This window comes from Ahaetulla prasina, chromosome 1 (genome assembly GCF_028640845.1).
Source record: "Ahaetulla prasina isolate Xishuangbanna chromosome 1, ASM2864084v1, whole genome shotgun sequence".
Classification (NCBI taxonomy): domain Eukaryota; kingdom Metazoa; phylum Chordata; class Lepidosauria; order Squamata; family Colubridae; genus Ahaetulla; species Ahaetulla prasina.
In genome coordinates, this window is record NC_080539.1 from 258,845,434 (window position 1) to 258,869,782 (window position 24,349).

At 38.3% G+C, this 24,349-nt stretch overlaps 2 protein-coding genes across 7 annotated transcripts in view; both read right to left on the minus strand.

Annotated features, from left to right (window-relative positions):
• The window catches only part of SIGIRR (single Ig and TIR domain containing), a 49,222-nt gene extending 34,795 nt beyond the window's left edge, over window positions 1-14,427 (minus strand). The window contains exons 1-3 of one of the 5 annotated variants that reach the window (XR_009152022.1): window positions 14,212-14,427; window positions 6,641-6,784; window positions 3,061-3,250 (exon numbers count right to left, since the gene is read on the minus strand). Coding sequence is in view for 2 of the 5 variants with exons in the window: in XM_058156335.1 (XP_058012318.1) it covers window positions 3,061-3,250; window positions 6,641-6,647 (197 nt within the window). In the remaining 3 variants the exon portion in view is untranslated. Of the gene's footprint in view, window positions 1-3,060; window positions 3,251-6,640; window positions 6,785-14,211 lie in introns of those variants that run through there. The other 4 variants (XM_058156344.1, XM_058156335.1, XM_058156363.1 and 1 more) reach the window with 4 other exon arrangements.
• Window positions 14,428-21,795: 7,368 nt separating this feature from the next.
• The window catches only part of ANO9 (anoctamin 9), an 86,100-nt gene continuing 83,546 nt past the window's right edge, over window positions 21,796-24,349 (minus strand). Inside the window, exon 25 of one of the 2 annotated variants that reach the window (XM_058156391.1) lies at window positions 21,796-23,631. In XM_058156391.1, the coding sequence (XP_058012374.1) occupies window positions 23,604-23,631 (28 nt within the window). In that variant the 3' untranslated portion in view covers window positions 21,796-23,603. The remainder of the gene's footprint in view (window positions 23,632-24,349) is intronic. The other variant, XM_058156382.1, reaches the window with a different exon arrangement.

Sequence of the window (24,349 nt, forward strand, 5' to 3'; positions counted from 1 at the left end):
CATGTTACTGTCATAATTTTTAATATGTTCTTCTCCAAGCTGTCGCCTTGCCATTATTCTAACCATCTCTCCCATCTTTTATTTCCTGCATCAGTTTGAAGATGGTGGGCAGGTGGATGAACTTTAGATCTTAGCACAACTGTTGGTGATAGAACAGTTTAGAACAGGGGTGTCTAAATTTGGCAACTTTTAAGACTTGTAGACTTCAATTCCCAGAATTACGCAGCCAGCTTGCCCTAGAGCTTTGCTGGCTGAGGAACTCTGGGAGTTGAAGTCCACAAGCCTTAAAAGAGCCAAGTTTGCAGACCCCAGCCCTAGAGCAAGTGGAAGAGGAATAGAGAAAGATCGTCCTATTGCTATCTACTTGGCCAAGCAAATAATGTTCTTCAATTGCTTTCTCAGCGCTGCCTCTTCTACCAGCTCTTTCCCTCATTGCCCTTTCTAAACTTACCAGGCATTGCAAAGAAGCCTCATTGCCTCCACTCTAATGATTACTGAGTACCTTAAAGGTAGAATAATACTCTTTTGAATCAAGGTTAATCCTTCATTATTATAAGAACACAACCAAGCAGTTTCAGTACAGAAACAGGTTGCCATTTCCTTCTTCTGCAGTGTTGTCAACTAATGATCACACTCTTGGCATTAAAAGGACGTGATCAGAGATTTGGATGGCATGGACATTTATGGTACGATAGAGCTAAGGTTAATGTGGATTTTAAAAATAATTATGTTAGATATGCCATATGGGAATAGATAAGAAATTCAGGTTATACTCAAAAACACCTTTGTGGCTCTCGGCACAAAAAATGTTTTACAGATGAGAGATACCAGGCAAATAAAATAGCTAACTTATCATGAGTAGAATTTTGTTAAGGGGAGTGGGAGATTTTCAGCTTCTCTGTCTAACCTACAGCCATGACATCTCCTGGACTTCTCTCATCCAAACACTAACAAAGCTGCTACCTGCTCAACCTCTGGGTCTAGCTAAATTAGGTCAGTGGCAAAGGAACCCACCAGCTCAGGTTCTAGCCAGTTTCTATTTTCATTTCCACTCAGAAAAGTCAACAGACAAATGCAAAAGTCCTAAGAAGGAGGGTGGAGGGCAGACTGCAGAATCAACAATTTTTTAAAAAGATGTTGCATTGGGGATAATACACCTGAAACTTATCAGTTTGTTATTGAAGAAACATAAATTATTTTTCCAATAAGAATTTGAATTGATTACTGAGTTCACAAGAATCTATTGCCCAGATTCCCTGGATGGTAGTAGGCACTACCCTGATGATATATAATACAGCCCATGTCATCCTCCCATATTATTAAATCATACAAATTCTCTATATATGTGTCACTGAACACCTCAGCATTACTACACACCATAACACTGGGAAGGAGTGTTCATATCTATTCTAAAGCTGTAAAACTAAGACAACTATTCCCTCTCTCTCCAATTAGACATACAATAATTTCTCATTTTAAAACATAAACCCTTTTCTTTCTGGTTGTTTTACACATACGCCTTTTCTAAAATTTAGTATAAGTACCGTATTCCTTCCTAGAAATACAGCAAATGTACATTCCATTCTATAACATCAGTTTCACTGAAAATTTGCTTCTCATTCCAGAATAATCAGCAGAATGTATGTATGTATGTATATATGTATGTATGTATATATGTATTCATTCATTCATTCATTCATTCATTCATTCATTCATTCATTCATTCATTCCTATAGCTGTCCATCTCAGTCAATAATGCAAAATTCAAAAAAACATTACAATAAAAAATACTAAAAAACAATAGAAACATCTAAAATAAATATACATAGCAGCCAGTTAGCAATACAGCCAGGAAATAGGACTCTTAACACATTCAGCACCCAAGGCTTAAGAACACAGCCAGGTGTTTAGGGCCTTATGAAAGGCTAACAGGGTTGGGGGTTGTTCTAATCTCCAAAGGGAGTTTCATAGAGCAGGGGCCACTGGGGAAAAAGCCCATCTTCTAGTCCAGGGGTGTCAAACTCAATTTCATTGAGGGCCGCATCAGGGTTGTATTTGACCTCATAGGGCCGAGGGCATTGCCAGGAGACATGGCCATGGTGAACGTGACTCGGGACTCATGTTGGGGGCACCTGTGGTGGCCATGCAGGACTTCCCCAAGACCCTTCCTCACTCTCATTATAATCTCCTTCCTTCCTTCCTTCCTTCCTTCCTTCCTTCCTTCCTTCCTTCCTTCTTCTTCCTTCCCCTCTTTCCTTATTTTTCCTTCCTTATTCTCTTCCCATCTTTCTTTCATTTTCTTTGTCTTTCCTCTTTCCCTTTCCCTTTCCCTTTCTCCTTTCCTGTCCCTTCTTGCATGCACAAATGCAAAAGGGGAAACATTTCTCCTTTTGTATTGTGTTTAGTTTGTTTTGATAGCCTTCTGCCAGCGAAAACGGAGCTCAGGGTGGCACGCGGCCCTCCAAACTCCGTTTTCGCTAGCAGAGCCAAGGCGGGCCGGTCCTTTGCTGCTTCCAGGCCACCCCACAGACCAGATCTAAGCACCTCACGGGCTGCATCCGGCCCGCAGGACTTGAGTTTGACACCCCTGTTCCAGTCCTTTCCAGCCAACATTCTTTGGTTGATGGGATTTGCAATATGCCTAGATAGATAGATAGATAGATAGATAGATAGATAGATAGATAGATAGATAGATAGATAGATAGATAGATAGGCAGGCAGACTCACTCTTGCAAAAGAGGATCCCTTAGGTACCCCAGTCCCAAGACATGTAGGACTTTAAAAGTAACCACCAGCACCTTGAATTGCACCCAGAAAAATTACTGGTAACCAATCAGCTCAATACAGGTGGTATTATGTGTGCCATCTATTTGGCACCATTTACTAAACAATTGCATTCTGCACTAGCTGAAGTTACTGAATGATCTTCAGGGGCAGCCCCACATATAGTGTGAAGATTGTTTTCAAAAAAATCTTCAGTTTGAGAGACTTCCTGCCCTCCTCACTGCCACCACCATGCAACCAAATAAAGATAATAACTTTATATAAAAGTTTTCTTACCACTGAGTAGAAGAAACGTGAGTTTTATTGTCTAAGAACTGATTATCCTTCATCCAGCGCAGGTCAAGATCACAGTCATTACTGAAGGGCAGCTGCACGGTGCAGTTCAGTGTTATTTGACTTTCCAAAGCTTGCTCCATAATCAGGTTGCTAGAGGGATAAAGGAAGTGGGGAAGCATACTGCAAAGATCTGTTAGAAGAACAAAAATATATTTATTTATTTTTTAAAAGGGACTAAACTTCCAATTGCATTTCACAAATCCTCTACTGAGTTTTTAGAGCTGGTTAACAGGTAATTTTAAGTCTAGTTTGGTTGAGATCTGCATCCCCACTCCCTTTGTCACACTGATTTCCCTATCTCTTGGGAAAATAATAAGTTCAGCAGCTATATTTGTCATTATATATACTCCTGCCCTTCCATTTGATATAGAACAGTCAGTGCCCAGATTCCCTAGAAAACAGGCTATTTCTTAAATAAAAAAAAACATTGAGGACATGGTGGAGGAGACGGAGAGAGTAAGTGTCTATACACAGCTGTAAGAAACTATAATAATTATGAAGTCTCACATTAATTATTAACTTTTTTATTAGCAGTAACTAAATTACCACTAGTGCCTGTTCAGAGTCCAATAAAGGTCACTCTCTAAGTTCCTCATCCATAACATATGAATGGAACTTTTGCACATTTTTTTAAACTAGCTAGGGGATAAAATCTAGTTGATCTTAACTAATCTAAAAAAAAAAGCTAAGCAGAGTTGGAACTGGGTAATGCTTGGATGGGATAACTAAGGCTGAGAAGACAGACTTATCTGTCCATCCATCCATCCATCTATCCGAGATGGGCAAACCACTTCTGTTGTCAAGAAATCTACAGTACATGGACCTGTCCATGAAAGTCAGACAAGAAGGACTCTCTCTCTCTCTCTCTCTCTCTCTCTCTCTCTCACTCTGTGTGTGTGTGTGTGTGTGTGTGTGTGTCTGTCTGTTTGTCTGTCTTTGAGTCAGTCTTGACTCAGGTGACTGCTTTGCACTATTCTAACAGTTTTCTTGGCAAGACTTTGGAAGTGGTTGCTACTGCCTTCTTCCTAGGACTGAGTATGTATGGATGACTCAAGGTCATCCAGTTGGTTTTGTGCCTAAGGCAAAACTAAAATTCACATTCCCAGTTTATAGCCTGGTGCTATAACCACTGCACCAGACTGGTTCCCCTAATTAATTTATTATTACATAATTTCAGAATCCTTGAGGGGAGGAAATTTCCACTATTTAAAATTACTGAAACTCATCATCTAGTCAGCCGAATAATGATGTAGGACTAGTTACAGTAGTAACATACAATGTATTCTATCTTCTATACTGTAATCTAGGTTTTTTTTTCTTTTTAGACCTTCTCTTCTCAAAGCTAGAAATTAAACCTCATTTCTTTCTTTTCTTCTTTTTAACACAAATGAAATAATTTCGTAGAAATGGGCATTTGTATATTTGCCAAGAAATTAAGTCAATTCATACTATTCTGTAGCTCAGATAGTACAGAGGGCAAAAACATATGAAAGTGCAGCTACTCAAATTGTGGATATATACAGTGGTGGGCTGCTGCCGGTTGTAACAACCAGTTCACCCAGCACCGAAAATGTGAGCGTGCGTGCAGGCTCGCTTTGCTCGCGATCATGCCTTCCACACATGCACACTGCCTTTTGCAGATGTGCGTGGCTTCAAAAATGGTGATATAGGACAGGATAGTGCCGTGGGTCGCAAGTACCGGTTCACCTGAAATGGTCCGAACCTGCAGCAACCCACCTCTGGATATATACAAAGAAATGAGAGGACCTATGCTTTCAGTGACATATACTCATATATAATCCTTATCTGCCTTTTAAAGAAAATAACATACATATTTTTATTATAAAAAAATGCTACTTTTGATGTCAGTACCCAATTCCTAGTCAAGTCAAAGGAACTTTTGAGATTTTTGTTTGGTTATTTTTATTTTTAAGAAAAGTAAAGGGCTTCCCAGTTGCAGGTAGTTCTTGACTGACAACCAGTTTTTGAAGTTAACAATGAGCCCCCCCAAAAAGGGACTTACGACCTGGATTTGAAATTGTGAAGGCTGCCCATCCCCACGGTCATCTCGACTATATTTCATGCACTTGGTAATTGACCTGCATTTTCAGCCATTTGAAGCATCCTGTGGTCATGTGACAATTTACGTTTTTTTTTCTAAAACTGATGTCTACTTCCAAAGCACATCCATAACAAACAATGGTTTTGCACTGTTAATGCATTCTTTAACAACATCTACGCTTGCTTTAAAGACTGCCATGTTTGCTGAATGACTGTTGCAAAATGGTTGCAAAATTGTGTGCAGTCACATGATGACCCACTTAATGACCATCATGGCACAATTATGGACATAAATCAAGAACTACCTGTATTCTAAAATTTACCATATAAAACACAAAGGAAAGAAAGGAACATTTGTCTTTTCCAATCACTTGTTTAACCTACAGTAAATAAGAAAGAAGATTTTTCCCACTTCAGTTTAGAGTCCAGCAGCAATCGTTGTATTATCAGTCACAAATGATAATCAAAATTAGTAACATTGAATAGTATGCACAGAAACTATAAATAAAATCATATGTAGCAAAAACAGAATAGGAAGGCTTATTTTGGTACTTATTGCAGCTTCGCCCATCTCCCTCACCCATCACTCATTATTAAAGGTAAAGGTTCCCCTCGCACATACGTGCTAGTCGTTGCCAACTCTAGGGGGTGGTGCTCATCTCCATATTAATTAATAAATATTAATTAATAATTAATAATATTACATTATTAATAATACTCATTATTACAGTGCAATTAAAAGACTTTTCCTCTTTTGAGCAGCACCTCCATAATGATAGTTTATTCTTCAGTCATTTTTTTAACTGCACAAATTAGTTTGCAATCTGTTTTTACAACTATTTATGTTACCCTAGATACAATATAAAAGCAATGAAGAGCTTAAGGAAGCTCTACAAATTTGTGTCTTTTCACAAACAGATGTCAATTTCTATACATTTTCTACTTCAACACACAAAACAAGTTAGAAATAAATATTATGGCCAAGAGAATGCTGTTGCCAAAAGCAGACATGCTGCACCTTCTCTTCCTCATTAAGGAAATTTCCATAAGGAAACTGAAAGGAATTCAGAAACGTAGTGAAATTCACTCACTGCTGCAAAAAGAGCCAAAGAAGCAGGATCAGGTAGGAAAACTCATTATACAATGACAAGATCTCACATACTTTGCCTTACTAGATCAGTCATAGGCTAACACAGATACATCAAAAAGTCTGAAAGTGCAACTCAAATTATGATGATAATAGGCTCAGTGCCCTTACTCAGAAGAAGGGAGTGAGGAGAAAAGCTAAGCCAAGCCTGCTCCTTGGTAAGGTACAGATCAACTGTGAAATCTTCTAAAAGCTAAAATTGGACCGAAAACTAGTCTCTCTCAAAACACCAGGATAACTGCTTCTCCTAGGATTAGGGAACATGGCTTCCCTCAAAGCAAAATGGTCACTTCTCTCATTTCTTGTACTTACCCGCCATGGTCCAGCTGAATAATAAAGGAGATATTTCTTTGATTATTCAAGTAGAGGGAACAGGTGTAGTTGCCTACATCATTTGCCCTGAGGTGCTCAAAGGTGAGGTATGCAGTTGTATTCTGCAGTGTGCTGTGCAGGTGGCTGAAGAAGGAAAAGGAGACGTTAAGCTGGTGGCAATCTTAGCTCCACAGGACACCAAAGTCAAAGGCAAACTGAAACAGTTGATTATCCAAAGGGCAGAACAAATGATTAACAGACTCTTGTTGTATCCAAATGATGTGATCATACAAGCAGTCCGGGTCCACGCAGGATAGATCAGAAGCTAATGTAACCATCCAAGAATAAGTTAGTATTAAAGCATATCACTTAAAGAGCAACTGCTATATTCCTATGCTGTAGAATCCATTCATACCTTTACAGCAAGTAAAGCACTACCAACTCCCTAAAGCAGGTGTGGGCAGCTATGGCCCCTTGATGACCTGTGGACTTCAATTCCCAGAATTCAACCCCATGCATTGGTGTCTCAGGAATTCCGGGAGTTGAAATCCAAAAGTCATAAAGGGCCCATAGTTGTCCATCCCTGCCCTAAACATCCCAATCATTTGCTTGTTACAGGAATTACTTAGCAGCAAAACTAAAACAGAACAGTCATCATGAGCAGAATATATTGTAAGTTTATCTACATGTATAGATCTCACGATAGTAAAATGAGTTATTCCACAGATTCTCTGTCAGTCTTTAAATCAATGTATGTAGCCTAGGGTGAAGTACAGCAGGTTCTGACAGGTTCTGGAAAACTAGTAGCAGAAAATTTGAGCAGTTCGGAGAACTGGTAGTGGAACTTTTGAGTAGTTTGACAAACCACCTCTGGCTGGTCTCAGAGTGGGGTGGAAATGGGGATTTTGCAATTTCCTTCCCCTGCCAAGCCCACCAAGCCACACCACGCCACGCCCACCACGCCACACCCACAGAACCAGTAGTAAAAAATGTGGATTTTACCACTGTAAGTAGCAATATTTCTCTTAACATTGATGTTTCTAAACAAGGAATATTTTTTATTGCCAGCTCATAAAGAAAAGATTGGACAACAATTTGTCTGGAATGGTTTAAAGTCTCCTGCTCAAGCAGAGAGTTGGGCTAGTAGACCTCCAAGGTCCCTTCCAACCAGGTTAGTCTGTGTTCTAAATCACAAAGGCTACATTAACCCTATGAACTTTTCCCTCTACAACACGCGTGTCAAGCTTGATTGCATCACGGGCCAGATCATGACATATCACAATGTTTTTTGCCTTTGTGGAGCTGTAGTGGGTGTGGCCTGCGATCACGTATCCGGCCCATGGGCCGCCATTTTGACAGGCCTGCCAAGATTTCCCCAAAATACACACACAGATTCTGGGAAAAATAAAGGAAAACAAGTATTTTCCAGAAGGAAGGAAAAATATCAGATATGTTTAAAGATACAGAGGATATTTAAAAAAAAAAACACTGGCAGCATTCTGTAATTATTTTTCAATCCAGAGACTTTTTTTTATATACATGGTTCTTAGATTGCCACATGAAATTATAACTATGTTTCATTAATAAAGTTAATGCATGATCATCAAAAATGCGTATGGACCTTATTTTATCGGACCAATTATTGCTGCTGACAGCACTTTTTAGCCCAGGCACTCTTTGGGTGATGAATTCAGTCTGATCCTAGAAGACAGTCTAGAAAAGGCCTTCTGAGATACAAAAATGTTGATTTCATGATGAGAAAATTACCTCCTGGAGTGTGAGGCTATTACTGAGAAGCTCCTATTTTTAGTATTTAGTAGCTTCCTTTCGACCAATGGCTAGCAGAAGAGAGGGTCTCCACCACAAATATTAATACCTAGCTAGATTTGTTCACATGGATGTAGATAGTCCTTTAGCTAACCTGGTCTAATACATTTTTATGGTTAGAGTTAGATTTCAAATTGGGCCCAGAAAATGGACTGCTAATATAAATAGCACAAAACTTCTTGAAATGTGCTGGGTCAATACTTTAGTACCATGGCCAGAGGTGGCACGCAGCGCCCTATCTATGGGCATGCAAGCCGTCACCCCAGTTCAGCTCCGCTGCATATGTGCGCCTGCCTCCCACTGGCCAGCTGGTCTTTGGGTCTCTGCTGCGCATGCGTGGGGGCAGGGCATGTGTGGGGGTGCGCACGCATGCACGGGGGCAGGTCACATTCTCAGGAGCTGCATGCGCATTGCATTTTGGGGGTTCAGGCGTGTGCACATGCATTCACACGCCCCCGTGTGCGCTTTGGCCACTCGGACTGGAAAAGATTAGCCATCACTGCTTTAGTAGCTGCATTTTAAACTAGCTACACTTTCTAAAACTTCTTTAATGACACTTTTCACTGACATACAAGTTCTGCCAATTTCTGAAACATTCCTCCAAGTAACTGAACTGTAAGGTCAGAGCCCAAAGCAATTAATGACAAGGTAGCTTAAGTAGAAAGGTAGGTGGGAGAGAGAGAGAGAGAAAGAGAAATGCGTACTTGGAAAGGACACTCTGTTAACCTTCAGTTCCCTAGATAGCTCAAAGAATAAAGAAATGGTCTTGTCTTGTGAACAATGTGGCTACAGCCTCCATACAAAAGCAAATGAAAGCAAGATTACTTTATCTCACAAGTCGAGCCCTACAGTTAAGTAGGCTGAACTGGCTGCTTTAAGTGACAGAAGTTGGGAGCAGGAGGCGATATCCCTCTTGACCCTCTCAACACTTCCCTCTTGAAATTCCTTTCCATTCTTACTCTCCCTGAGATGTTTTTGTGTCAACAATGACAGCTTTCTTTTGTCACTTCATATCTTCTCCAATATATCAGAAGGCCCAAACATCCACTACGCTGGGCAACAACACAATTTTTCCATCAAGGAACAAGGCAGCATTTGTTGACTGCCCTGGCAAGTAGGCTTTATCCATAACTAAGAAGCCCTGCACATCAGCAAATATACAGGTAGTCCTCGACTTACAACAGTTCATTTAGTGACCGTTCAAAGTTACAACAGCAGTGAAAAAAGTGACTTATGACTGCTTTTCACAATTACGAATGTTGCAGCGTCCCCATGGTCACATGATCAAAATTCAGATGCTCATATTTATGGTGGTTGCAGTGTGCCAGGGTCATGTGATCCCCTTTTGCACCTTCATACAAGCAAAATCAATGGGTAAGCCAGATTCACTTAACAACTGTATACTAACTTATTTATTTATTTATTTATTTAATTAAACTTTTATACCGCCCTTCTCCCGAAGGACTCAGGGCGGTGTACAGCCTACATTAAAACAATTAATATACACACTAAAATAACAATTAAACATTAACATCTGCATAACAATTAACTTAACATCTGCAATGACTCACTTAACAAATATCTCAATTAGCAAGAGAAATGTTGGGCTCAATTGTAAGTCAAGGACTTGAACTACAAATTTCCTGAACTACAAATTTAAGTTTATAGATGGAATATTCTGAGAAGAGAGTTTACATCGCGCATTCTCACATCATAAAAAATAAGCCTGGAAAGGAAAATCAATTATTTCCTTTATTCTTTTTTAATTGGCTACAATAAATTTAGATGAATTAGAATCAGAATTAGAATTAGAATTAGAATTTATTGGCCAAGTGTGATTGGACACACAAGGAATTTGTCTTGGTGCATATGCTCTCAGTGTACATAAAAGAAAAGATACGTTCATCAAGGTACAACATTTACAACACAATTGATGATCAATATATCAATATAAATCATAAGGATTGCCAGCAACAAGTTATAGTCATACAGTCATAAGTGGAAAGAGATTGGTGCTGGGAACTATGAAACGATTAATAGAAGTGCAGATTCAGTAAATAGTCTGACAGTGTTGAGGGAATTATTTGTTTAGCAGAATGATTGCCATGCAAAATATCTTCTTGTAAAAAGGTAACAGAAAGTACTTCAAGTACAGAATTCTGATTTGATGTTGATACTGAACCACACAGCACAAGCGGTCTTCCAGAATTTTCTTTTGTGATCTCACAGGTAGAGACCATTCACACAAATTGACACTTCATGGTTTGGCATTACAGGACTTAAGTGCAGCTCACTGCCTTTGGGCAGATCAATTCCATTCCACATTTCTTTGTTTAAGGCAAGCCATTATCCCTTCATATTCTTCATATTAACATCTATAGGTGTACATTTACTGTATATCAGAATTGGAACACAATCTCATAATAATGCTAGTTCAAATGAAGGTGGAAGCTATGTTTTGATTTCAAATTATGAAACAGGAGATAATTACTCTGCATCACTCTTCCCCAGTCTAGGCATTTTCCAGATAAGTAGTCTTTTCCAGTTTTCCAGATAAGTAGTCTACAGTCAACATGTATGAAAGACACCTCAATTGAGAAAGGCTGCTCTGAAAATGGAGAATAGAAAAAAATTGTGCTCTTCCACTGTTCATGCAGCTATACATTTCCCAGCTGATGAACATATTAGAAGAATATAGGGCCTCTGGTGGCTCAGCAGACTAAGTCTGTCTGTTATTAACACAGCTGCTTGCAATTACTGCAAGTTCAAGTCCCGCCAGGCCCAAGGTTGACTCAGCCTTCCATCCTTTATAAGGTAGGTAAAATGAGGACCCAGATTGTTGGGGGCAATAAAGTTGACTCTGTATATAATATACAAATGGATGAAGACTATTGCTTAACACAGTGTAAGCTGCCCTGAGTCTTCGGAGAAGGGCGGGATATAAATTCAAATAATAATTTAAAAAAAGCAACCAAACCGAGTCAGTATTTTTGTATTAAATATAATTCAGGAGTACTGCAAAATCCTAGCAATTCTGCAATGCATTGTGTGAGTTTGCATGATAAAGCAGGTTTTTCTAGATGACCACCCAACAGAAGAATTCATTGTAAAAATTACTTGGTTCTAATAATGCAGTTAAGTTCATTGTTAGGCCTTGTATGTATTGACTTTATTTTACAGAGTCACCTGCATTTTTTTCATTTTGCAGAGAACACAGAAAACTTTTTGCTTAACAATAGGGTTGGGCTGAGATAGAGTGATTGGCTCAAAGTCACCCCGACAGCTTTCATGGCTAAGGCAGGACTTGAACTCACGGTCTCTTTGCTTTCTAGCCTGATGCTTAGACCAAATTAGCTCTTTTAGTGGCAGACTAGATTCTAATCCCAACACGATCAATTTATATCTTTTCAAATCCACTTGTTAAAAAATAATTAAGTGAAAATTTGCAAAATCTGCTTTACGGTGTGTCTGGATTAAAGATATAAAACCCTACGTCCTATTACTGAACTCATGGCAAGAATACCTGAGGTCTGACACATGAATGTGATCAAGATATATGCAATAGTCTATACCAGCGGTGAGTTGCTCCCAGTTCGGTCCGGTTCTATAGAACGGTAGTAAAACCGGTGGGAGGCTCCGCCCACCTGCCCCAATGTCATCAAAGGTGATCTGCACATGTGCAGAAGTGCGCACAGGCGCGCAAAGCGAGCACGCAGGCATACTCCTATTGCAAACTAGTAGTAAAGGTAAGTAAAACCCACCCCCGGTCTATACTACAGTGGAACTACCACTAAAGCAGTGCTTCTCAAATAGTGGGGCGGGCCCCCCAGGGGGGGCGCGAGGCTCCGTAAAGAGGGGCGCGTTTGACCTCAGCAAACACTGTCATAACAAGCTAAACCCCGTGTTTACAGTCGCGCGGAGGGCGCGAAAAATGTTTTCTTCTTCCTAGGGGGGCATGACAGAAAATAATTGAGAAGCACTGCACTAAAGTCATATGGCCATCTTTGATTAATTGCAAATATATGTACAGGTAGTCCTCGACTTACAACCACAATTGAGCCCCAAATTTCTGTTGCTAAGCGAGACAATTGAGTTTTGCCTCATTTTACACCTTTTCTTGTCACAATTGTTAAATGAATCACTGCAGATGTTAAGTTAGTAACATGGTTGCTAAATGAATCTGGCTTCCTTGTTAACTTTGCTTGTCAGAAGGTCGCAAAAGTGGATCACATGAACCCGGGACATTGCAACCATCATAAAGGTGAGTCACTTGCTAAGTGGCTGAATTTTTATCATGTGACCATGGGATGTTACAACAGTCATAAATGTGAAAAACGGTCACAAGTCACTTTTTTCAGTGCCATTGTATCTACGAATTGACACTAAATCAGGGGTGGTTTCCACTTACCTTTGCTACTGGTTCACAACTGGACTGTGCATGCGCAGAAGCTTTTGCGCAGGCGCAGATCGTATTTGATGACGTCGGGGTGGGTGGGCGGAACCTCCCGCCGCCATTACTACCGGTTCGCAAGAACCAGACCGAACCAGTAGTAACCTACCACTGCCCTAAATGAACTACTGTAAGTCAAGAGCTACCTGTATTCTTCCCTTTCCAAACTTATAACAATCTTTCTAGAAAGCTAGCAGCAATACAAGAAATGGAAAACAAAAAAATAAATGAATGGGCTAACAAATAAAAGCACAGTGTGTTAGGAAACAAATACTGGATCTATTCAATCAGCTCTGTCTGAAATGAGCAATGTACTGAAAGGAAAATAGACTCTCCGGCCCAGGCTGAGAAGATAGCTCTAGGCATTCTCCACAAAGACCTTGTTCACTCTGTGCTTGAGTATAGTAATTGGCTTGTGGAGGTCAGACAGGATCTCTGCACCCAATAAAAGAAACTTCATAAAGGAAGAAAGGAAAGAGGCAAGCAAAAGCAGAGAGAAGTCAGCCACAGTCCACTCCCAGGAACTCTGCAGAAAAGTGGTGATCTCTGACAGTGGACAGAATTTCAGAAAACCTCAGCAGCAAATGAGTAACAATGTTCTTTATAAATTAGGCAGCTTATAACAAAAAAATAACTTTGATTAACCCAGGAAAAAAATTCCCTATTAGGAAGCCATGACACTAATATTCTTAGCTGTGAGAAGCATGATTGAAATAGGTCTGTCAAAACAAAGTTCAAAATACAGCCTTAAGTAGAAACAGTATTTCTGAATGCAGAGTAAAACTTCCAAAAAGAGATATCCACTATGCCAGGGGTCTCCAACCTTAGTAACTTTAAGGCTTGTGGCAAAGCTGGCTGAGGAACTCTAGGAGTTGAAGTTCACAAGCCTTAAAGTTACTAAGGTTGGAGACCCCTGCACTATGCCTTCAATAAAGGAGAGACAGCTGGGTTAAATAATAAGAGCTGCAAGGTAAAGATATCCTGGCTGGAACAAATAACAAAGAAGGGGATGGAAATTAGTCCAATGACATGTCTTTATTGTAAAATCCAGGCTATTCATTTTTAAAACTAAAATATAACGATTTCCCAACCCACCCCTTCACTACCACCAGTCGCTCCAGCAGCAGCAACTGTTCTTAATAAACTACTGTTCTTTCCTCTCCACCCCCTCTGGCAAGGCAGAAAGGCAAGAGGACAAATCAAACAGACCAAACAAGAGAGAAATCTCACAATCGTTTTAACTTATTCAATGAATAACACCCTGCAAATTGGAGAAGTGAGTCAGAAGCATTACCTTTCTAGAAACAGATAGGCAGATAGGTATCTTCAAAAGGCTGTGAATTCTTGTGTGCCCTTGCTGTACACTCCTTTATTGCTACAATTTTAATCACATGATTATCCAACAGACCGGCTTTGCCAGTTAACTTTTCTCCCCTTTTTATGACCTCGTGTCCTTCTTTAATGACTTGTTCTTTTTCTCCATCCCCAATCACAATCCTCCAAGCCTGCACTTCAGAGAGTCAGAACTTCCTCCTTGTTATCATTGCTCCTCCCGTTTTTCCACCTGCATAGATTGGAAAATGGAACTTAAATATTTCAGAAAACCGTAAAAGCTACCTAACCTGTTGGTAGCGGCCAAGCATTCAAGTAGAAATTTACTCAAGAACTATGAAACAAGTTTCTCAACAGCTCTGCAGCTGTTGAGAATGCAGTTTTGTAACACCAGGTCAGCCAACGTTCCTGAAACTTGGCAAGGGTTATTCTGAAGCAGTTCATATAAAAAAGACAGACAGAAAGAAAATATCCCAAGGACTAAAGTAGAAAACCTCAATTAACAAACAGAAACACTACGATTTGCTTCTATGTAAAAGAAAACTTTGCAAAATAAGCAACATTATTACGTAAGAATCACTAAATAATATTGTGTCCAATAATACAGGTTGAATTATTTAGACCAGCGGTCACCAACTGGTGGTCCGTGGACCACTGGTGGTCTGTGAGAAAATGTTGGTGGTCCGCAGAAGAATTATTTGCATTTTTTATATTGCACTAAATCAGGGGTCCTCAAACTATGGCCCTTGGGACAGATACATGCAATGAACATTTGTGTTGCTGCAGAGTCTCCCCCTTTGGGGTCTTTTTGTGTGGGTCAGAGGGGGGCAGAAATTTCAATTTGGGGTCTGCTTCAGCCTTCTGGTGCTGGGCTTTGGGCAAAGGCTGGAGGGAAGTGCCGCTGGTGGCAAAGAGCCGGAGGACTTTGTTCCAGTGGGACTGCATCATGGCCTGGAACTGGCTGACCATCTCAGCCCACTGAGCCTCCAGGTACCTGCACCTGGCCTTGCACTCCTGAAGGTCTTCCCTCTACTTGGAAAGCCTATGCTCATAGTCCTCAGTGAGGTGCTTCTACTGAGCCTCCTTCTCGGTCAGAGGAGTGGCTGGGAGGGGTGAGTAGAGGCTGGCGAGGTGCCCCTTGAGGTGAGTGATATTGAGTCACATGACCACCTAGCCACGCCCACACAGCCAGTCATTAGGCAGATCATATTAGTGGTCCGTGGAATTTAAAATTATGAATTTAGTGATCCCTGAGGTCCGAAAGGTTGGTGACCCCTGATTTAGACTACCCAAAGTTCTCCCCTCTATTTTGCATATTTTACACCGTAATAAACATATCTGTAAGTTCAGAGCCCTGAGAAAGCATTCTATGAGCAACAGTTCAATTTTGGAATAAACCCACTAAGAAAGTGAAATTATCTCATAGTAACTTTTGTGTTTCAAATATAAATTTTGAAAAACTGACAGACCCCCACTGTCTTGTATTCAAATTCTTACCAAATTCTTATCACTTAATGTAAATAGTAAGAAACTATTTACTCTATTAACGGATACCTTATCTATGCTAAATGTTTCCGACCAAAAATCCCAAAATAACAATTGAATGCTGTATGTGAAAGTATGCCCATCTGCCCAGAAAAAAAGCAAATGTGAGCAGAGTGCATCTTAAGGGAAAAGCAAAGGAAGCATTTTGATAAAATTGCGTCTTGTAACAAGTTTCATTCTTGTGGGAGCCATTTTGTAACAGGACAAGTTTCCCCAATAGTTATATTTCTATTAGGGCACGGGTGTCAAACTCAAGGCCCGTGAGCCAGATCCGGTCTGCGGGATGCTTACATCTGGCCTGCGGAGTCACCCTGAAAACAGCGGACTGGCCCACAGTGCCTCTGTCAGTGAAAATAGAGCTCAGGAGTGCTGTATGTGGCCCTCCCAGACTCTGCTTTTGGCTGTGACAACCTCCTGCAGCCCTCTGCCAGTAAAAACGGAGCTCAGGGAGGCCGCCTGGAAAAGGTCTGCAAGAGGCTGTCGCAGCCGAAAACAGAGCCTCGATGAGTGACATTGAGCTGACCACGCCCCCCCCCCCCCCGAGGTCAGACACAACTCCGATGTGGCCCTCAATGAAATTGAGTTTGACATCCGTGTGTTAGGGTATCTGTAATATGCTGTCAAAATTGCAGCTATGCAAAACCAGCCCTAAAAGGTTGAAGGTCCTGAACCTCAAGTGAAAGTAGATCTTGTAATTTTCAGCTGTATCAAAATTATGTTTCAACAAAACCACTTAATAACAGGTTAAATGTAATATGTGTAGTCTTTAATGTTGCTAATCAATAATCGGCAAAAACAAACAAACTACAATAGCTTTTGGAACACTTTGTACTCTAATTGTGAAGAGCCATTAAAAATTGTTAATTGTTCTTTATGTAAAATGCCAGGTATCTGCTAAGATCACTGAACAATTCTTTTTTATTTGAGAAAGCTTTAGAAATCAGGTGCCACAATATACATTTAATACTGTTTTATTGCATAAACCTAAGATAAATTCAGAGTCACTTTTACAAGATGGGCAGCCATATAGTTTGATTAAATAATTTTTAAAAACTTAAAAGCAGTAGTACAAGTTATTTAACAAAAACTAAGAACACTCTAAGCAGTTAAAACTACCTACTGTAAGTGCTGTTCATTTCAATAAGAAATTATGAGTTTTGTTGTAATCTTAAACATATACACTTAGAGTATCCTTATGAATTGCAGGACGCTGACAAAAAATATAAGCACACTCTATAAAGACTTTAAAAATGATTTGAAGTATCACTGTAATCAGTTTAATTTGCTTTCACAGAAATCTGATACCAATGTAAATGTACTTTCCTTCTCTTCCTCTCACTCTTCCCTGCCAATAATTTGAATTCTTTATTGATAAATATGAACACAATCCTATTCACGTTAAAAATAAATTACATTTTGTCAGTAAAACATACTTTTTACAGATCCCTCACATCCTGGACATAAACTGTTTCAACTCCTACCTTCAAAACGACGCTACAGAGCATTGCACACCAGAACAACTAGACACAAGAACAGTTTTTTCCCGAAAGCCATCATTCTACTAAACAAATAATTCCCTCCACACTGTCAAACTATTTACTAAATCTGCACTACTATTAATCTTCTCATCGTTCCCATCACCAATGTCTTTCCACTTATGACTGTATGACTGTAACTTTGTTGCTGGTAATCCTTATGATTTATATTGATATATTGACCATCATTTGTGTTGTAAATGTTGTACCTTGATGAATGTATCTTTTCTTTTATGTACACTGAGAGCATATGCACCAAGACAAATTCCTTGTGTGTCCAATCACACTTGGCCAATAAAAAAAAATCTATTCTATTCTATTTTTTGGAAATAAGCATTTTTAAGATTGTAGCCAGCAGTTATAAATCTATCTATCCTAATTTAGAAGTAAGTCTCAATGAAATGAGTGGGAACAACTTCCAAGCATTTTAGGAAACTATGCCTTGTCTAGGAATTCCAAGATTCTTCAGATTAAAGCAGGTTTTTGATTCAAATCCAGATTAAATAAAAGACAAACCTCCTCCCACTTAACTGCACTGGATAACAAGAGACTGAGGTGTGACACTTATATAGAAGGAGATAGATTCCAAAATATAGCATGAACTCAGTACAAATTATTTTCCATCTAAATTGTTTTGTTGGAAATTTTTTTCTACTACAATAACAGATCAATGTGTATTGAAAACAATGATCCCAATATCACCTAGTTTGCCAGATATATTTTGTTCTGCTGAGGCTGAAGTTTTGCACACAGGAATAAAAAAGCAGGGCTTTCTTTCCTTCTCCTAATGGAAGAATCCTTATCCCCATTCCTGAAATCCAACATTTTTTTTCTTGCAAAACAAAGAAATGGGCCAGAGAAGTAGACACGATACTTTAATTCATTCAACCAACCTCTTTCAGGCAGTTTAACCAACCTTATATCAAAGGTAACCTCCTCCTAACCGAAGCCAATACTTTGAGTTGCTGATACAGGGAGGAGTCTTCATTATCTTCTTTGTTGCCAGGGGAAACTGTGCCGGCCGCTTAGGTAGGTCATGGGTTGGTTCCTCATACTTTTTATGACAAAGCATTCTGGGTAATGTAGTTTAGTAGTTCCCACAGGTTGACATTCTTTGTGAGAAAGAACTACAGCTCCTAGCATGCACTGGTCATGCACACCTGAGTAAGGTGAATGTTTTATATTTACTCAGGGTGTGTCACACAGGTGACAGAACTGATAGGGAGAGTCTGATATTGATCTAAGGTGTTTCTCGCTGGAATTTTAATCCTGTGCTTTGTTCCCGGAGATTAAGCATTTAATTTACTGAGGCTTTTCTTCTCTCAAAGTAAATGTATATGAGCTAAAGCAATGTTAGTGGGCTTGGGAAGGTTCAGTTTTATTTATTGACTATCATTTGGCTTTATTTTTGGACTCTAGACTTAGGAATGTAGGCAGGTGCTCATTTACGTAAATATGCTACTGGATGAACCATGTACTTTGAAATGTCCTTGCATTAAAACTGCCAATCAATTCTACTTAAATAAAAAAAGGAATATTCCTGCTGAAATATTTAACAGTCTGCAGATTCAGGAAAATGAGGAAAATCGATAAGATCATAAGAATATTGCATCATCACTTGGGTTTCTGGTACTTTCGTCTTTCTGAAAGAAATATAGGACGCAGGTGAATAGGGCCTGGCTTCCCCTTTTTGCTGTAGAGTTTGATGCAAACTGTGCTTTGAAGAAATGGAAGATACTGTTAGCATAGGACAGAAATATTTTTTCTCATTCCCAAAGATATTGTAGCGAATGTGTTTTCCTGCTGGACAGTACATTGCAGAACTAAGCAATTATAATTTCTCTCTCTCCCTTTTTGGACTTCAGCTTGACCAATCTTTTAGACTAGATGGTGATTTCTTCTTCCATTACCCATTTTTCCAGAATGTTTACCATATTTTGCGGGGTTTTTTGTGTCAAAAGTATTTCGTATATTAAACAAGGGCCTCTGGTGGCTCAGCAGACTAAGACAGTCTGTTATTAACACAGCTGCTTGCAATTACTGCAAGTTCAAGTCCCACCAGGCCCAAGGTTGACTCAGCCTTCCCTCCTTTATAAGGTAGGTAAAATGAGGACCCAGATTGTTGGGGGCAATTAAGTTGACTTTGTATATAATATACAAATGGATGAAGACTATTGCTTAACACAGTGTAAGCCGCCCTGAGTCTTCGGAGAAGGGTGGGATATAAATGCAAATTTTAAAAAAATGCAGAATTTTCCAGTCAATGGCTTATAGCATGTTGGACGCACTTTAAATCACATACTTCATCAAATAAGTAGGTGAGGCAAGACAAATGTGACATAATTATTCTTGAATATGTGATTACTTCCCAGATATATAATTTTCCAATCTGTTAATATACAAAAAATATTCAGTAACTTTTCAAGAAGGTTTAATGATCCAGGCTGCTTTGGAGCTTCAAGAAGTATACTTCCATTATCCAGTCACTGTGTAACTTTTCTGAAAATATGTTTTATTAAAACCAGATTGCCAAATGGCCTATCCATGGCAAGTGTAGAATTCAGTATAGAAACAGTCTTAGCCTTCCCCAATATATTACTTCCAGATGAGAATGCTAATTGTTTCTTGTGGGGAACACAGACCTCTTAAACAAATTGTGAGAAATAACAATTGACCCAAGTAAGGGAGAATATTTAGATTGTCTTCTTTTGGGGAACAAACTGAATCTATGACAATCTGCAAAGAGGGAGGTCTTGCTTGGGATGCATAATGCAAAATAAGATTAGATAAAATGCTGAATATATTTTTAAATAAACTGAGGTAAAAAAGATGCCAATCCTGAGCCCACTTCTAAATTTTTTTCCTCAGTTTATTTAAAAATATATTCAGCATTTTAACTAATCTTATTTTCCAATATATTAAAACTAGAAGACTGTATATAGTATTATGGGCATCTTTGGGTGTTAATTTGTTAAAAAGTCTAAAATGCTAAAGTGTTATGCTATTTAACACTGGCAATCAGATACACATTAAATGTACTGGAAATCATACCTCAAATAACTAATGAGACATAAACAAATTGTTACTTCTGGATTTTTGAGATTCACCACAGCAATAGCTACTTTGAGACAGAACGTGCTGAAAGTATTAAAATAAGAGGAATAGTATATGTTAGTCAAGCTTCAGAATCAGTATTAATGATGTCTGTAATTTCATTTTTCTGCTTCTGCACTCCCAAACATAAATTAATGTAATTTACACTAATGAGTCATCAAACTAATCCTACATACAGAGAAGATTTACTGCAGTACTAAAAAAAACTGTCTCCTTCAAAATAAACCACTTCTTATTGGGTACGTTGCCAGCACACATAGAACATGAGGAAGTACAAAGAAGTGACTGTTCTTGCATGGCAATTCAGTTGCAGGTGCCAGGATGTTTCTTCTGCTAAATGTACTCTAATAAAAATTCTATCTGTATTAGAGGGACTCTTTAATAGAAGTTGCCATACTAAAGTAGACGTGATTAGGATGAACCTCCGCTCCATTCATTCAATACAGACTGCATTTCAAACTCTGAATATTAAGTACTATACTGCTAATGCCGGCTGTCACCCTGTCAGTATAAAAGCTTACATTCAGAAGGAAGGTAATGGGTGTGAAAGCCGGAGCACTGAGACCTGAGTAGCTTAGAAGAGAACAAATTTGGACATATTTTTTTTTAAATTTACATTTATATCCCGCCCTTCTCCGAAGACTCAGGGCGGCTTACAGTGTGTAAGGCAATAGTCTCATTCTATTTGTATATTTACAAAGTCAACTTATTGCCCCCCCAACAATCTGGGTCCTCATTTTACCTACCTTATAAAGGATGGAAGGCTGAGTCAACCTTGGGCCTGGTGGGATTCGAGCCTGCAGTAATTGCAGGCTGCTGTGTTTTAATAACAGGCTATCATACAGCCTGAGCCACCACGGCCCTTTGTCTTATAATTATTAACCCATTTTCAAGGTGGAGCATCTTGCCTCTCGGAAGATTTGACTTTTTATAACTTACATTTCTTTGGTCACAACAGTACAGTAGATTGATGAATTACTCTGTTTATAACTTTTTATTTTATAGTCTTAATAGCCTACCTCTTTTATTGTTTGAACTACTGTACAGTTCTAAGCATATATATATAAAAGATGGCAATGAGATCCAGAAGTTATTAACCAGTTTTGTCACTTACTTATTTTTAAAATCAAATAATCTGAACTGGATTATAAACCTTTATTTTTCAGAATTTCAGAGAGAAATATTGCCATATTTGATCTAAAGGCAAAGTCTACTATGGATCATGGAATTCTGAATGGGATCACTCCTGAGTTACTTACTAAAATCTCTCCAACTAAAATAAAACTCAAAAAGTTTCAGTTTTATTTCTTAAAAATTTATTATATAAAATATTTTAATCCAAATTTCATATACATATCTTAATAATAATATATTCTTTTTTTTTAAAAAAATCTTATTTTAAACAAGTTGTAAACAGGAATTTCAAATCGCATTAAAAGTTCTTAGTCAAACAATTAACAGTCAAGTTTTTCATTTTATCTTTAAAATTTTTAAGTTTTTTAAAAAAACATCGTTGAACAAAATTCCTTAAACTTTGGAATAAAATGCTTTGCATCCATTGTAAATTCACACAAGTTAAGTAGCTATTATTTGGTATTTGTATGCTTTTTTGAATCTAAAGTCCCAATTATAAATGTGACTTCAGGAGCCAGAGAATATAATTGTCACTGATCACTGAAATCAATAGTTAAATTTAACTCTAAATAAAAGAAAATCTATACCCAAACAATTTAGAGTTTGATAGTAATACAAGTAGCTTAATGCAAACAAATTAAATTCACAGACAGGGAAGCATAAGGAAATCTGAATTAAAGGATTATAATAGCAGAATATTACTTAGATATTGACTTCAAATTTTATTTGTTTTGTTCATCTATAGGCTACAGATTAAATGTATACTAAATTAGTTCAAATTTAAGTTCATAAATAAACAACAATAACAAAATTTCAGGTACCCTTTGTTTTTCAGCATTATTAGACACTTGACTGGAAGGAAAACATAAAGCCATAAAAATCAAAATCAATTCAGCAACTGAAGTTCATCTTCAGTTCAACATATCATCCAAATTCCAATAAACTACATTCCTAATAAATCCTCTTTTTTATATGTATTAATTTTACCACAGTTCTTATCTTAGCTGGACCCAGCATTTTTGTAAACTTATCTTTCTGGGATAAACAGGATTCTCTACGTTGATTGAATTAATTCATTTTTGTATCAATATACATTACTTCTGGATTAGGCAGAACGCTCTATATATATAAGGTTCCAGAATCACTTGCATGCAGAATCTCTAATAACCCAAATTGTAAATGAAAAAGTATAGGGAATATAGAAAAAAGCAAACACAAAAGAACTTGAATACACGCATCTCCTCAACAGCTTATTGGAATATGGGATCAATGTATGCATTAGATCTCAATAAAGCTGCCCATTTTTAGTGGCAAACTGGATTATTCTTAAAAACTGATATACAAGAAACCTGTTCTTATATATATCAAAATGGCATGCAAAGGTTGGGAAAATAACCTAGAAATGACAAGCACAGTAAAAATGAGAGATTTTGAAGGGTTTCTCTATTAGCTCTCCTAAATTTAAAGAGTTGTTTCAGATTATTTGTAAACAGAGGATATTGGCTATACTATACCATTGGGGTATTTGCTAAGGACTCTGTTAGGCAAGCAGCATATGTTTACCCTAATCAAGGATTATCAGCAAATGAAGAAGAACAATACAAGGTCCTGATATTCTACATGAAGTGAGAGAGACTGTTCAGGGATTTCCTATAGTACTGGGTTATCAGTCTGAGTTAACGAGGTAAACAGCATGTCTGAGTAGATGTTAGCATGACAATAAAGGTCACAAATGATTTACTGACTGAAGAATATGGAACATTTGAAAATGCTTCTGGCCTTCTGCAATGCTGTATTACACTGACCATGACATGTCCTCTGGTAATTGTTTCCTTCACTTGGTCTAATTTTTCCTAAAAACACTGACATTTCAAAGCAGTTGTACCATCCAAAGCTATTTTGGTGATGAAGTATAAAGTCCAAGAACAGTGCAAGGGCAGGGATGGCTGCAGATTTCCGCTGGCATCTTCAGAGTTTGTAGCACCATTTCACTCAGCACTTCCTGTGATAGGTCCATCATGTTTTACTATATTTCTGTGGAATCATCCATTGCTCTGAAATACAGAAAAATAGTTTTTATAATTTCAGTTGCATTCAGCAGCCTTTGAATTATATATAATTCAATGAAACAATTGGGACTTTAAGAGGTGTGATCTTGCTTACGCTGATATAGGAAATTGTAGGACACTCTTGTACATCAGTCAGATTTTTACAGAAAACTGAGATACAAGGATATAGGAATGAGTGTGAGTATGGTATAGAAGTTAGAACTTCAAAAAGAAATCCTTACAAGTGTTTGAAATATGGACATCACTGTACCAGACAGTATATCAAGTTTTCCCATGAACTTCTATAGCTTGGCACCTGTACTTCAGATGCTTACTGAACCACTTTCTCCAATTAGAAATGACTTGCCCAATATGCTCTTTCTAAAAATAATTATCAATGCCTTCCTTCATATAGTGAGGGAACCTGAGGTCAGGACACGCTCCTTTTAAGTATTGGCTCCAATTCTGTGGAACAGCCTTCTCTTGGAAGCTAGTTTACTCTCTTCATCATAGACATTAATTACATTGCTTTATATGAATTGTTATTGCATTTAGTTCTTGGGAGACCATGGAAACTATGGCAGTACAGTATATACATTTAATAAAGAAATATATGGGAGCCACCTATATGTTTCCTGAGCCACACCGTGAAATGGACATGATAAACCAGTTATGCCCCAAAATCATAATAACTTCCCCAAAGGAAGGTAGGATTATGTACTGT